The 12987-nt window shown below is 48.6% G+C and overlaps 1 protein-coding gene across 1 annotated transcript in view; it reads right to left on the bottom strand.

Moving 5' to 3' along the window:
* The window catches only part of GARRE1 (granule associated Rac and RHOG effector 1), a 67644-nt gene that overhangs the window by 19347 nt on the left and 35310 nt on the right, over positions 1–12987 (bottom strand). The window contains exons 3-7 of the mRNA XM_066583623.1: positions 11475–11660; positions 2763–2903; positions 2485–2580; positions 1396–1557; positions 900–1058 (exon numbers count right to left, since the gene is read on the bottom strand). Coding sequence (XP_066439720.1) covers positions 900–1058; positions 1396–1557; positions 2485–2580; positions 2763–2903; positions 11475–11660 — 744 coding nt within the window. The remainder of the gene's footprint in view (positions 1–899; positions 1059–1395; positions 1558–2484; positions 2581–2762; positions 2904–11474; positions 11661–12987) is intronic.

The following is a 12987-nucleotide window of genomic DNA, read 5'->3' on the forward strand; positions in this document are numbered from 1 at the left end:
ACGGCCCGGGCAATGCCAACATACCCCGACTGCTGCCTTATACCTAGGAGTAAATAAAACATTGCTGTCTCATCTTTACTTCAGGGCCGGAGTTGTGTGGGCTGCAGACGTCGCTCCTATTATCAGGTCAGCAAGTGACAACTCGTTGCGCTGGGTGTGACTGGGAACCGTAGTGACACGGCCCGAGACTTGGCGTATAAGTGATACGAGTGTAAATACTCCTTCTAGATATGCAAGTTATCAAAGCCATGCTGTATAAGCAAAGGGTAATGGGGAAAAAAAGCCCTGTTTATTTAGTGTTCCTCAACTTCTTAGGACTTTTTCCCTTCCGATTCTCATCAGGGGTATGAGCACTCTATGCAGCCAATATTATACTACTGAAACCCTATTAAAAAAATCTCTGCAAATAATCATATATTACAATTATATATATATTTTGCACACACCCCAGTTTGTGTATACGGCTACCATGTAAACCTGCGTCTCTGTGGTTGCAGACTACAAACAACCCAGTGTGTAATCTGATGTTGTAGTCTTCTGTTGCTCCACTTCCTCTACCTCCCTTTTTGCCAAAGCTCCTTATACATGGGCCAAATTCTCCGCCCCATGTAACAAGCGCCGCTCAATATTGGGGATAAGGGATCATGGTTTTGATCATAGGTCCCCATAGGCCGGCTGTACATTTCCCCCTCCACATAGGGAAATGTATAGCTGACCGGTGAGCATTTTTATGTCAGCTGATGGCTGTCTCTAATACAGGGGTCGATACCCATTCGCGCCCAATAATCAGGCCGTGTGAATTGGCCCCAACCTGCAGACAGTAGAGAAGGGAGCAATATATAACACCACAATGCCGTAATGTATGTACTATAGGCATATGCAAATTCTAACAGACTTACCAGACCAGCCTGGCCGAAAAGCAACTGCACTGCAGTTTTACACGCCCCTCGCCATGTGGAAGGACACACTTGATTGAGAATTTCAGTCACTACGGAATCATCCCTGTCCGTCATACCATTATGTGCATCGGCTTCTTTGATCAGCTGCAGCATAGCATGCTGAGGAACAGAGCGGAGAGTCAGTATTATTGGGAAGACTCGGCAGCACAAACTCTTGAAGAGTATCGGCACTTTTTACAAACTTTAGACATGTCAGAGTGATGTGTCAAACGTTTGGATCAGTATGGGACCCGCTGCCAAGACCTTTGTTGACCACCGATACGAGGGGTGCTGCGGCGCTCACCCAAGCGCTGTGCCGCTTCCTCTTGCAGCCCCCTCATTTCAGCAATCAGTAGGGGTCTCAGCAGCAGAACCCCCACTGATCAAAACTTTTGACATGTCGCAAGTTTTTAAAAAGTGCAGTTACTCCTTATTAGGTAGAAGCGGGTAAAGTTACCGTTTTCAGCTTCAGGTTATCAGTCGAAGACTCATTAAAGGACGTTCCTTTCAGGAAGTGGGAGCCAATCTGCACTGGTACGGTCGGGAGCTCACACTGTATGGGCTGAGGTGGCGTCTGTCTCCTTCCTGCCTGTTGTGCCTCTGCGTCACTACAGCAGCCCTGGTGGAACAAAAAGACCCTTTTATCATGCGACTTTCTAAACGAAGAGTCGATTATTAAAGCAGATGAGTCTCCAATGCAACTACTACAGCGATCAGCGGATCACTCCGGGTCTGACTCCCAGCAAATATCTGATTCTGCCGGAGGAAGCCGCAGCCACTACAGGGGAGCCGTAGTATTATTACACAGGAACGTCCATCAATGTAATAAATAAGCGCTTTTCTGTTCTGGCTCATAGAGAGGTTTCCTAAGTGGGTGACCTCCTCTATGACCCAGTAGGGCATATGTTGTCTACGTAAGGGCTCATTAACACGGGCGCATCGCAGCCCCTACATTCTGCCGGCAGAGATCCCATACAGACTGCGATTGGCATAGCGCATGCCCGGGATTATAACGTCACAGACATGTGCAGTGCGCTTTTGTTTTCCGCCAAAATTCCCCGCTCGGTTGAGAGAGGAGATGCATATGGAAACGCTGCCCCTTCGCAATGCCTGCGTACAGACAGTTTCATACGCGGCCCATTCAAGGGCCGTGTTGGATACACAGAGAAATAGAGCATGCTGCGATTCATTTCTCCTGCGTATCGATACGCAGTGCCCACACGCAGGGGTGCATCGAAGAATGACAGTACATAGAATTTAATTGCCTCCATTCACAGTGTGTTACGTAGGGAAATACGCAGTGACAATACGCCCGTGTGAATGAGCCCTAAGGCTATTCCTGCATGGTGCCCGCTGAAAAATCAGTTGAACACAACCCCTTTAAAAGGAACTAAGGGCATGTCCCCACGTAGCAGATTTGGTGTGGATCCACCCAAAATTTTTAGAATATTTTGCACTGTGGATTCGGACCAAAATCTACAACATTTGGTGCGGATTTTGGGGCAGAAAATCGGCGCCAACTTCAGAAATGAGAGTGTATGGTTACCTTCAAACATTCTTCAATAGCCTTGGGATTCAGATGGAAGCCAGCCTTCATTGCATATTCACAGTGGCCTAAACTATCCAACGCCATCCTATATGCCTGCAGCAAGAAATATATAGAATTAGATGGACAGATGGTATACAGACGGGTTCAGGGTTTTAGTAAAAAACTAATACAAGAATTTACAAAAATTGCACATTCAAAATCCATTTGAACTCCTAATCCCGACCCCCCCACGCAGACGGCAATTCCCATTTCTATATGTCCTACCCCGGTCCTACCTGTAAGGTACTGTCAATCTTCAGGTTGAGTTCCTTGAGGTGATGCTCTGGGATGGCCAGGCTTTGTGAGCAGAAGAGCTGCTGAACTTCTAACCCGGCCAGGGATCCATCACAAGCCCTGTCTCGCAGGCGGCTCGTGGCCTGTAACGTCAGCACAAACAGCGGGTTACAATAACGCGGCGCCCGCGGATGCAGATTTCATTCCTTGTACATAACATTTGCACAGATCAGCAAATTCTGGACTTGAAATCCATTATTTATGGTGCGGAGCGTCCCAGCAGGTGCCGCTCTGTACAATGATGGATGCTCATCAGCGCTGCAGCAAGTCATGGCGCCGCTGCTCTGCGGCTTATTAATTCCTCCAGGAGTCGAATATTATGAGTATTTTAATAGCTTCACGATCCAAAAACTATTCACGACACGCTGTAAAATCAGAGTACGATCACCTCTGATCAGGATGGGCAAGTATTGGGCCAAAAGTGTTCATGCCCCGTGGGGGCAAGACACCAACAACTAATAAGCAGGGGTCCGACACACAGAGGGGATGAGCCATTGGCTCAAAAAACTAAAAAAAAAAATGAGTCAAATTAAGTTTTCAGTAGCCAAGTTTAAATTCGGATATAATTACCGTTAAATGGAAAAGACTGCAGGTAACGTTACACGGTACAAACTGTTGGGCGCGGGAAATTGCTGAGCACGTGTTTTTGCCCCAAAAGAGGCGCTGGGTTTTATTTTCGGGGGATGTCTTATTCTACTTACCTAGCAGGCTCAGTCCAGGTCCCTCCCGCTGCTCTCCGGAACTCCAATGTGCTGAGCCGCGGCACTGATTGGACAATTCATAAATCCCGCCTCCACAACTTTAGTTCATAAAGCGCTGCATTGATTGCCTGAGCAGCGGTCGAAGAACCAATCACAGCCATCGCATTGATTTATTAAGCACTACATTGATTGGCTGAGCAGCACTCCAGTACCAATCAGAGCCATCGTTTCTTGGAGTCGGGATTTATGAATTCCGTTACCAGGAAGTGATCTTAAGTGGGTGAACGAGGACTGCAGGACGCACGGCGGAGCTCCAGACAGCAGCAGGAGGACCCGGACTGAGCCCGCTAGGTAAATATTCAATTTTTTTCTTAATGTAATGCAGCTATAGCTCATTTTCGTGGAAACAGAGTAATTTATTAAAGTCAGATTAGATCTGCTGATTTCTAGTTAGAACGAGCCGCCGATCTCCAGTGTATACAGCAGATACATCCTCAGCTCGTTCTGTGTAAGTGAGAACGACTGAACGACCGGTATTTAAACCAAACGATTAGTGAATGAGCCAACAATTATTTTCATGCCTGCGAATGATTTATCTGTGTCGGCCGTGTTACGTTCATTCTCGCTCACTGGAATGATAATCATTCAAAAAACATCATTCAGTATAAAAGGTGGTTATTAGGAGTTTGGCCCAGATCTCCCAGCTCAATGGAAACAGTACAGACAGTCCAATTCTAGAACATCCGGTCTAAAGGTCACATGACTAATATTCAATGGCTATAGCAGTGATGGGGAAACAATGGGGGTCTTCATGACCATCCACTAAGCAATATTGTTAAATGGTCACTGTTATTTCAAACAACCTGCGCTTATACGATGGCCAATGTGATAACTAGATAAAGTGCAAATCACTATATTTACCTAAAATTACGTCTTTATGCTGAAAAGTCAAAGTGCGGTCCACTAGAGGTTTCCTTTTTTTTAACTTGTCCACTTAGGTCTTATTTCAGTTGCTGGAGAAAGACTTAGCTTAACAGGAAGGGAAAGAGGTTGTTGTCTCATGCTGCCCATAGAAGTCTATAGACAGAAGAGAGGAGGAGGAGGACGACGGAGAGACAGACTTACGGCTAGTTCCCATTTGCATTAAAGGGTTCCGTTTCTTGCTCTGTTATGGGAGCTGGAAACCAGCACCCACTAGCCGAATCGATCTGTCATTTGGAACTGGACCCGAATGGTACAGAAGGGACCCCGCTGACTATAATGGGGTCTATTCGGCTTCCGCCCAGCATTTTACAGGACAATATAGCACTGCATACGGCGTTATTTTGTCTAGTATTTTAACAGAATTCAGCGACGGAGGATCAGAATAGAACCTCCAACACTGATGTGAACAGACCCTTAGATGTGCTGCTGCTAATGGAGAGTTATTTACTATCCTACAGCTACCGAGATCACATCTACACTGCTCGGTACTACCGTCTTCCATGCTGACGATAAGTCTTCTATGTGGGTTACAGAGAGGAACGGAGCAGAATCTGCCGTTTATCCATGTGCAGTCAATGGGGACAGCAGATAGTTTTCTGTAAGCTGGTGGGTGGAGGCTGAGAATTAGACATACGGCCCATACGGGGGGGGGGGGGGGGGGGGGCTAAGTGGTGAAAAACGCCGTATACAAGTCATATAATGGCCAGAAATATTGTTATTCCTCATGCAGACACGGCAGCTTATTCCGAAAAAGTAATTGGATACCAAAGATGTCTGGACTGCAGCATAACACAATGTGGGATTGGAATTTGCATATTCCGTGTTTCTTTGGCACCTCAGTAAATATGTAAGCGGCGCGGATGGAGAGAACGCTCCGCGTCTGATCAGATGCGAAAATACAAAAACCAGATGTAAAAGCCAAAAAGTCTGGGGTAAGTCTGCAACCTCCAGCAAACTGACAGCTGCAGGCATGCTGGGACTTGTAGTCCTCTCCCAGCTGCCTGCATACTGCTGCTCTTACACTGCCTTGATCTGACTGTGCGTCTCCCAGGTTCAGAGTCCTTAAACGTGGCTGGACTGCCGAGTGTTACTGTAGGTTACTAGCTGTGGGAGGGAAGGATCACGTGGATCAGGTGCGGTTTGCAGAGCGGAGGAGGAGGGGGTGGAAGGAAGCCCCGGGCAGGAGAAATGTGTCTGGCAAGACAACCCTGAAACTCGCAGCCCATTCACATCTCCTAGAAGTAAACAGATGACGTCGCTGCAGGGGTAGGGCCGCGCTGCCAGGGTTTAGCCGCGGTTATGGCTGCAGCCGCTCTGTGCGGCTCACGTGTTGCTGGATGGTTAAAGGGACCCTTTTATCTGTGGATCGTACTCTGACGCTGTACACAGGGGGGAGGCCTCGCCGCACAACCACCTCCTACACATTAAAGGGCTAATAATCAGGCACAAATGGTCATCATCCCGTGCGTGTACGCTGGTGGTCGGCCAGCAAACGAGCAGATGCTAGTGGCGACCGATTCACTTGCTCATCGGCAGTGCATCTCCGCGTGTAAACAGGAAGTTGTGCGTCGGGGAATGTGATCTGTACAAGGATGTAGGATCCCAACAACCACCTGCTCCCGTAAGGCCCTTTTACACGGATCCTGCAAAACTGTAAGATGATCGATCGGTGTAAACGCCACCAAAACGAGAATTTCTTTGCTCATCGTTTGCCGTTCAGTTAATGCGGGCATGAAAATCAGACGACGATCGTCCCGCGTGAACAGGTAGTCTGACTCTCATCTATCAACGACTACCTGTTTCCTGTGAATGGCGGCAGCCAGAGGGATGTCCAGCGCACTCCGCCTCTGTTCACCAAACGATCATTGCTCCCATGTAAAAGAACATTAGTGATCACTGTCACATCTACAGGGGCCCTTACCAGCAATCATCTGTGATCGGCAGTAAACCATAGCAAAAAAACCAAAAAGTGTTCCACTAACTACATTCTCCAATTAAAAACACTATAAAACCCACATTATTTGCCAAAATCCACAAGAGTGCGGCGTCCTAATTCCGCCCGTGTGAAAGCACCCTTAGGCCTCATGCACACAGGCGGATCTGAATCTGCAATCGGCACCCACGTGGGAGATCCACTGCTCAAGTCTCCCATAGGAATACATGAGCGTCCTCAGCTCCGCGCACAAACACAGATTTGATTTGTGGATTCCACGAGCAGAAAATAAATCGCAGCATGCTCCATTTTAGCGCGGATTCGGCGCGGACGGGCTCCATTAATATCTATGGAGGCGTTTCATCTGCAATTACATTGTGGATTTGTAGGTGGACACTTCTCAGGTTGGAGGTGGGGAGGCACCATTGGGCTTGTGATTTTTTTCCGTGCAGATGATCCGCTGTACATTCACGTGGAAAAACTATTGAATTTGTGATCCCCTGCAAGCATTTAAAATTCATTTACGCAATGACTCGCACGTCATCCGCAGCAAAAATCCACATGTGCCGTGTGCAGGAGGCCTTGTAATAGTATATCAACTGCACATACAATGAGATTTAAAAAACGCACTATTGCCTTGCAGCAGCAGGGTCCCGAGTTCGAGTCCACCCAAAGGCACCACCACCTGCAAGGAGTTTATATTGCCTCCCAGTATTTTCATGGGGTTCATGCAGGTTCTCTCCCCCTCCCCCCCCCCAGAAATCATATAGCTCAGTCAACAGACCGCAATGTGTGTGTAATACAGAAATATAAGTCCCACCGATGACCCTGTACACCGTGCTGGGAGTATATTGGGGCTATATAATATTTAGTGTTATAAAAGGGGTTCCCCATTTTAGATGCATCCTGCTTGTTAGAATGGTTCCTTGACAATAAGACGATCACAAAGTGTCGTTTATTTGGGACCCCCAGTGATCAGCTGTAATCTGTGGGAAAACTTGGTAGTAAGTGTTCAGTTTCCCTGCAGCACACCCACAGGGGGAAAAGGGTATTACACAGTGTTAATTCATATCAATGGATTGTCAGGGCAATGCGGGACAGGATGGGTCCTCCAGAGCTGGATGCTCTTTAAAAGTTATTCTGCCACCAGGTTCATGAAGTTGGACTCTGAGCCGAGCTCTGAGTCACGGAGGCGGGCCGTGCCGGCTTCTCCCCTCCCGCATCATGCAGACCTACAATTCTCTCCCCATGTGAGAGGCCGAAGCAGCTCAGCATCAAACTTCATGAACCTGGTGAAAGAATCCCTTTAAAACCACTCTCTAGTCTGGCCAAGAGATGAGGAACCTGAACAGAAGACCCCCTTGTATGAGCTTAGAATTAGCGAGAGGGTGTATGAAAATGGGTTTTCGAAGCTGGACAAGGAAATAAAGTGCAGTAATCCTCTATAGGCGTCGTTATGTGAAGACCGCAGTATAAACAACAGGCAGGCGTTTTCTAGCGCCGATATGTTAGTATTGGACTCGCGCCTTCTACAAATAGCAGCACTTCCCATAACACAGCAGGACAATGGAGGAGAATCTGATTGGATCCCATGTGGAATTACTTATCAGAGTCACAGACTCCATCCCTATAACCCGCCTCTCGAGGGCCGTAGACTCCCCGCCACTAGAACGTACGTAAATGTGACTCCTACTTGCAATTTTTAACCCTTTTTTTGTAAGCTGGCTGTACGGTCTAGACAGTCTACAATGTCTGATGATGCGATGCAAAACGATTCTTGACATCCTCTTCTGACCCCTTTTGGCGACGAGTCACAGTTAGCAGTGACATCCTGGCCCGGCTAGTCTATCACTGATGACCCGCCCTCGTTGGAAGTCGCTCAGATCACTGGATTTTCCCCATTTGATGTGGATTCACACTGAATCTGATCCATGGGAAACTTGTCATGTGTTTTTATGTCACACTCCGGGGTCACGGGGAGACTTTCCAGCTCCAATCGCGAAAGAGGCAGGGGCTCTAATAAAAAGGGCCATTCGGTGTATGTAATAAGAAGGGTCATATTAGTCAAGGTGCTGCCACGTTCCATCACGGATGTCCCCGGACGCAGCAAATAATGGCAACTTATACCAATCCGCCATAATATGGTGCAACCAATGGGATTGCTGCAGCCAAATGTTACTTTTTCCTTTGCACCATCTAACGGAACGCGTCGTCTGATGCACTGGACGGCACAGGGCATGCTGGGAGTTATAGTTGCACTACAAGGATGCAGAACAGCGGCCTAAAATTCATGCAAAGATTCCGGAAAATTCCAGAAAGGGAAGTGGTAGACGGGGGGGCTGATGAATGGGCTGCAGGGAAGTGGCGGCTGTAAGACCTGCTTATTCTTCGCTCAGTAAAATGTTCCTATTCAGCGCCGTCCTCACCGCACAGAAACAGAATATCCTGAGATTCCGGGAACCGCGGCCTAAAAAGCAGCTTTCAATTATATAAAAGACACACACAAGACTTCTCCCGGCTTCCAGCTTCGCATTCCTCGCCTTATACACCAAGCGGAGTTCCCTGTACATACTTCTTCCAAAAATAACCCAGTGTGCGAAGACAAGAGCCGTATTCTTGTGAGCGGCCTGCGATCCCCGCGCCGGCACCGCCACGCTCCCCCACACAACACAAATGCTCCAATTAATAAAAAGGTCAATATGTGGACGGATGCGTCCCGAACAATGCACAGAGGTCCACAGAGGCCAGAACAAGTGGGGTGAGCCGCCTGCTGACACGGGTCACTTACTGTAGACGGGCGGAGAGGTAGAGCGATGATCCCAGCCCGCGCCTCACTCGCTGCCTCTGTGACCCAGGCATAAAGCACATAATGATATAATAACAGGCCGCCGTCACAACAACACAGCCGAGGCACGGAGGAAGAGCTTTATAACGGGACCCGTGGAATCCGGGGATACAAGTTCTAGACTTCCCCGTTCTCCCGGTGTGAGCGCTGAAAACCACCGCTGAACGCCCTGGTCTTCAGTATGAAGCGCCACACATTACTGTCTGCGCAGTGTATAGTGCTACAACCAGTGGACAGACGTCCTGTACCCATCACTTGTCCCCATACTAACCATCAAGGTCACAGTGTTATCCCAAAAATAAGAAAGGGCCTTATATTAACCCCCCCCCCAAAAAAAAGGTGCTAGGTAGAGATGAGCGAACGTACTTGAATAAGCACTACTCGTCCGAGTAATGTGCCTTATCCGAGTACCTCCCCGCTCGTGCTGAAAGATTCGGGACACACTGCGGAGCGGGGAGCTGCAGGGGAGAGCGGGAAGGAACGGAGGGGAGATCTTTCTCTCCTTCTCTCCCGCCCGCTCTGCCCCGCTCCCCGCTGCGACTCACCTGTCAGCAGCGGAGCGCCCCGAATCTTTCAGGACGAGCGGCGAGATACTCGGATAAAGCACATTACTCGGACGAGTAGTGCTTATCCGAGTACGTTCGCTCATCTCTAGTGCTAGGTCTTATTTTCAAGGAAGGTTTAATTTTAAATTACTCAGGCTCGGTCCAGGTCCTGCCCACTGCTTTCCAGAGTTGAGATACAGCTCTCGCAGTCCTCAGCCACCCACACAGTTCAGCCAATCAATGCAGCGCTTGAGGAACCAATCACAGGCATCGCTTTATGGAGGTGGGATTTATGAATCCCATAACCAGGAAGTGATACTGTGTAAGCAGCCAAGAACTGCTTTGGGGGTCCGGAGATCAGCGGAAGGACCTGGATGACCTGTAAAAACATTGCAATAATGCAGCAATTGCGTTTTTACGGCCCTTTTTTTTTTTTTTTTTTTTTTTTTTTTTTACACACACCCAATGCATTCCTATAGAAGTGTTTTTCTAACAGTAATTAGGGCTTACATTCAGCATTTGGCTTCTATTCAAGCATCAAAAATCATGCTAGGGCTTATTTTCAGGGAAACACTGTATGATGCCAATCAGCGCTCGTTAAATGTAACGACAATTAGCCAGTGTTTAAGGGCCGTAAAAAGACTTACATCAAGTTCAAAGCAGAGTTGTCAGTGATATGGGGCAACGGCGGGGCAGACGTCTCAGGACTTCAAACTGGATGTCTGAATACTCTCTCAACAGGTTGGTAATCACAATCATACAGCCATCATGATCTGTGGTTTGTCGCTTCACACACATAGCCATCCCCCGGTATAGTCAGAAACATCCGGTATTCAAAAATGGTCAGGGGGGGGGGGGGCAGAAAATCAAAAGTCAGCCCCCCTACTTGTCATAAACCAGTTGTCAAACGCCGCCTTTAATTTGGGGTTCTTTCCACCTTTTTCACATATCAGCCATAAGTGCTAAAAACAGAATTTAGGCGAGAAAACTCACGCTAACCCCTGACCACTAGCTTCCTCATCTCTTAAAAGGGGTCATCCAGGGAAACAGCGGGGTCGGAGAGGAAGCGCCGCTCTGACCCCTGCGGAGCGGCCACGCTCATAATTGGAAGCACAGCTCTCATTGAAGTCAATGGAAGCGGTGCTTGTCATTTGTAGGCGCAGCTCCCATTGATTTGTATTAAAGCTGAGCTTCCAATCACAAGTGCCGCCCGCTACACAGGGGTCAGCCCAGCGCTTCCTCTCCGCCCCCGGCGGCCGCTGCCGGGATAACCCCTTTAGACCTTAGGGTTTCCATTAGGTAATGTGGCAGCTACTAGTGAGAAGGAAGGGACTCAGCTGTGTTTGCTCCATTTATCTTCAAAGGACTGAAGACAAATAGCAAAAGCTCTTGAGATAAAGCCAGACGGATGCTTCCCATGTCCTGCACTATATCAGCCGCGACCCGGCGCAGCGCTGGATCTGCCATGTGCCGGCCTTGCCCTTTGAATCATTTGGCGACAGGCTAGCTTATGTGGGCCGATGAGTAAGAATCTTCCACCTCCTCAGACTTATTATACTGATCGCCTTCTTCACATGCCATATGAGTCAAGTGTGACTGTGAGGCGGCCGTCGTCGTCCGGGGGCACAGATTATACAGCTCCTCACCTCGGTCGCTCCTCGCCAAGTCCTCACAGCGTCATCCAGCTCTCTCGTGGGGCTCAGCTCGCCACTTCCGGGAGCGTTCTTGCGCTCTTGTGCTATCGCTTCGGCAAAAGGCTGCACTTTCTGCAAAGCCTGGGACAAGAACTGAAAATGAACCTGCATCACAGTCAAGAAGCAGCGACCGAGCACCTGCGGAGGAGAAGAAGAAGGCGGGTTACTTAAGGAGGTGGCGAGCCATAAAAAAAATCATTCAAGAACAAGTAGTTTTGCCCTCCTACAAACAGCACTGCGCAAAATATCCACAATATCCGCAGCGAACACCAGTCCTCGAGTCACTTCAGAGCAGGTGGGGAAGCCAAGTTGCAACTAACGAGGCGGCTGGAAGGGTTCCCATACAGAGTCTGCAGTAACCTGGAGCCGCCATTACTGAAGGCGCTGGATGACGCTCTGATGTGTATGGTGGCAGCTCAACAGGTGATGTTGGGGGCATTGAAATTCAATGCTGATCCTTTTGTTCCCCAGGAGATAAGTCTGGAGGCGGCTTACCTCCCTAAACACAGGAACATTTGTCAGAGCCGAGCATTCGGTGTACGCATGAGCCAGGAACGCTGCTGTGGGCCAAACAATCCTTCATCCGACGCTGCAGCCAATCAGAGCGTCACAATCTCAAACCCCTGGAATCATGGCAGGACGTGCGCACAGATGCCAGAAGAACAAGCAGTGAGGCTGCAGCGGTCACCTTACTTTCTGTGACGGCAACCATCACAACAAACACTGGGATCACAGCGGGGCTGCAGTGCTGGGTGTTTGTGCTAGCAGAGGGGTAAGTATAGCTCAGTTTACAATTTTACCCCAAACAGTCCTATCCTCAAGATTACCTATCAATAGTTTTTTGCGGGAGTCCAGCACTTAGGATCCCCACTGATCTGCTGACTGGCAGGCCTGCTGTGAGCTCTGGAAGCAGACAGCGCTGTCCATATTACAGTGGCCCAGTTTGGTACTGCAGGCACAGTTCCCATTAAATTCAATAGGGCTGCTGCAATGTTGACAGCGCTACCCGCTTACAGTGCTGTCCACACTGACAGCAGGCCTGGTGATCAGCTGATCGACAGGCATCCTGAGCGATGGACCCCTGATCAACTATTGACGACCATATCCTGACGCCATTACCTAGTTATGCAGTTATAAGACCAGCTCAGATGTTACGTGAGATAGGAAAGCAGAGGGCCGCCCATAGGAGCAATCATGGAAACCATATTAGTCAGTGCCCAACTTTCCTTAAAAAAAAAAAAAAAAAAAAAAAAACCACGAACTTTTCAACGACTGAGACGTCACCAGACCTCCTGTATGGACAGACCTAAAATCTGCAGAACAAGAGCTTGTAGAGGGAACAATAAGCGCTTGACGCCGCCAGGGGAATTCCTGAACAGTCTGTAATCTGCGATCTGCTGCAGCGATACAGAAAAACATGAAATTATCACCCCGGAGGGATTCTTGTAATACTTTCCAAGACGTT

Source organism: Eleutherodactylus coqui, chromosome 11 (assembly GCF_035609145.1).
Source record: "Eleutherodactylus coqui strain aEleCoq1 chromosome 11, aEleCoq1.hap1, whole genome shotgun sequence".
Taxonomy (NCBI): Eukaryota; Metazoa; Chordata; class Amphibia; order Anura; family Eleutherodactylidae; genus Eleutherodactylus; species Eleutherodactylus coqui.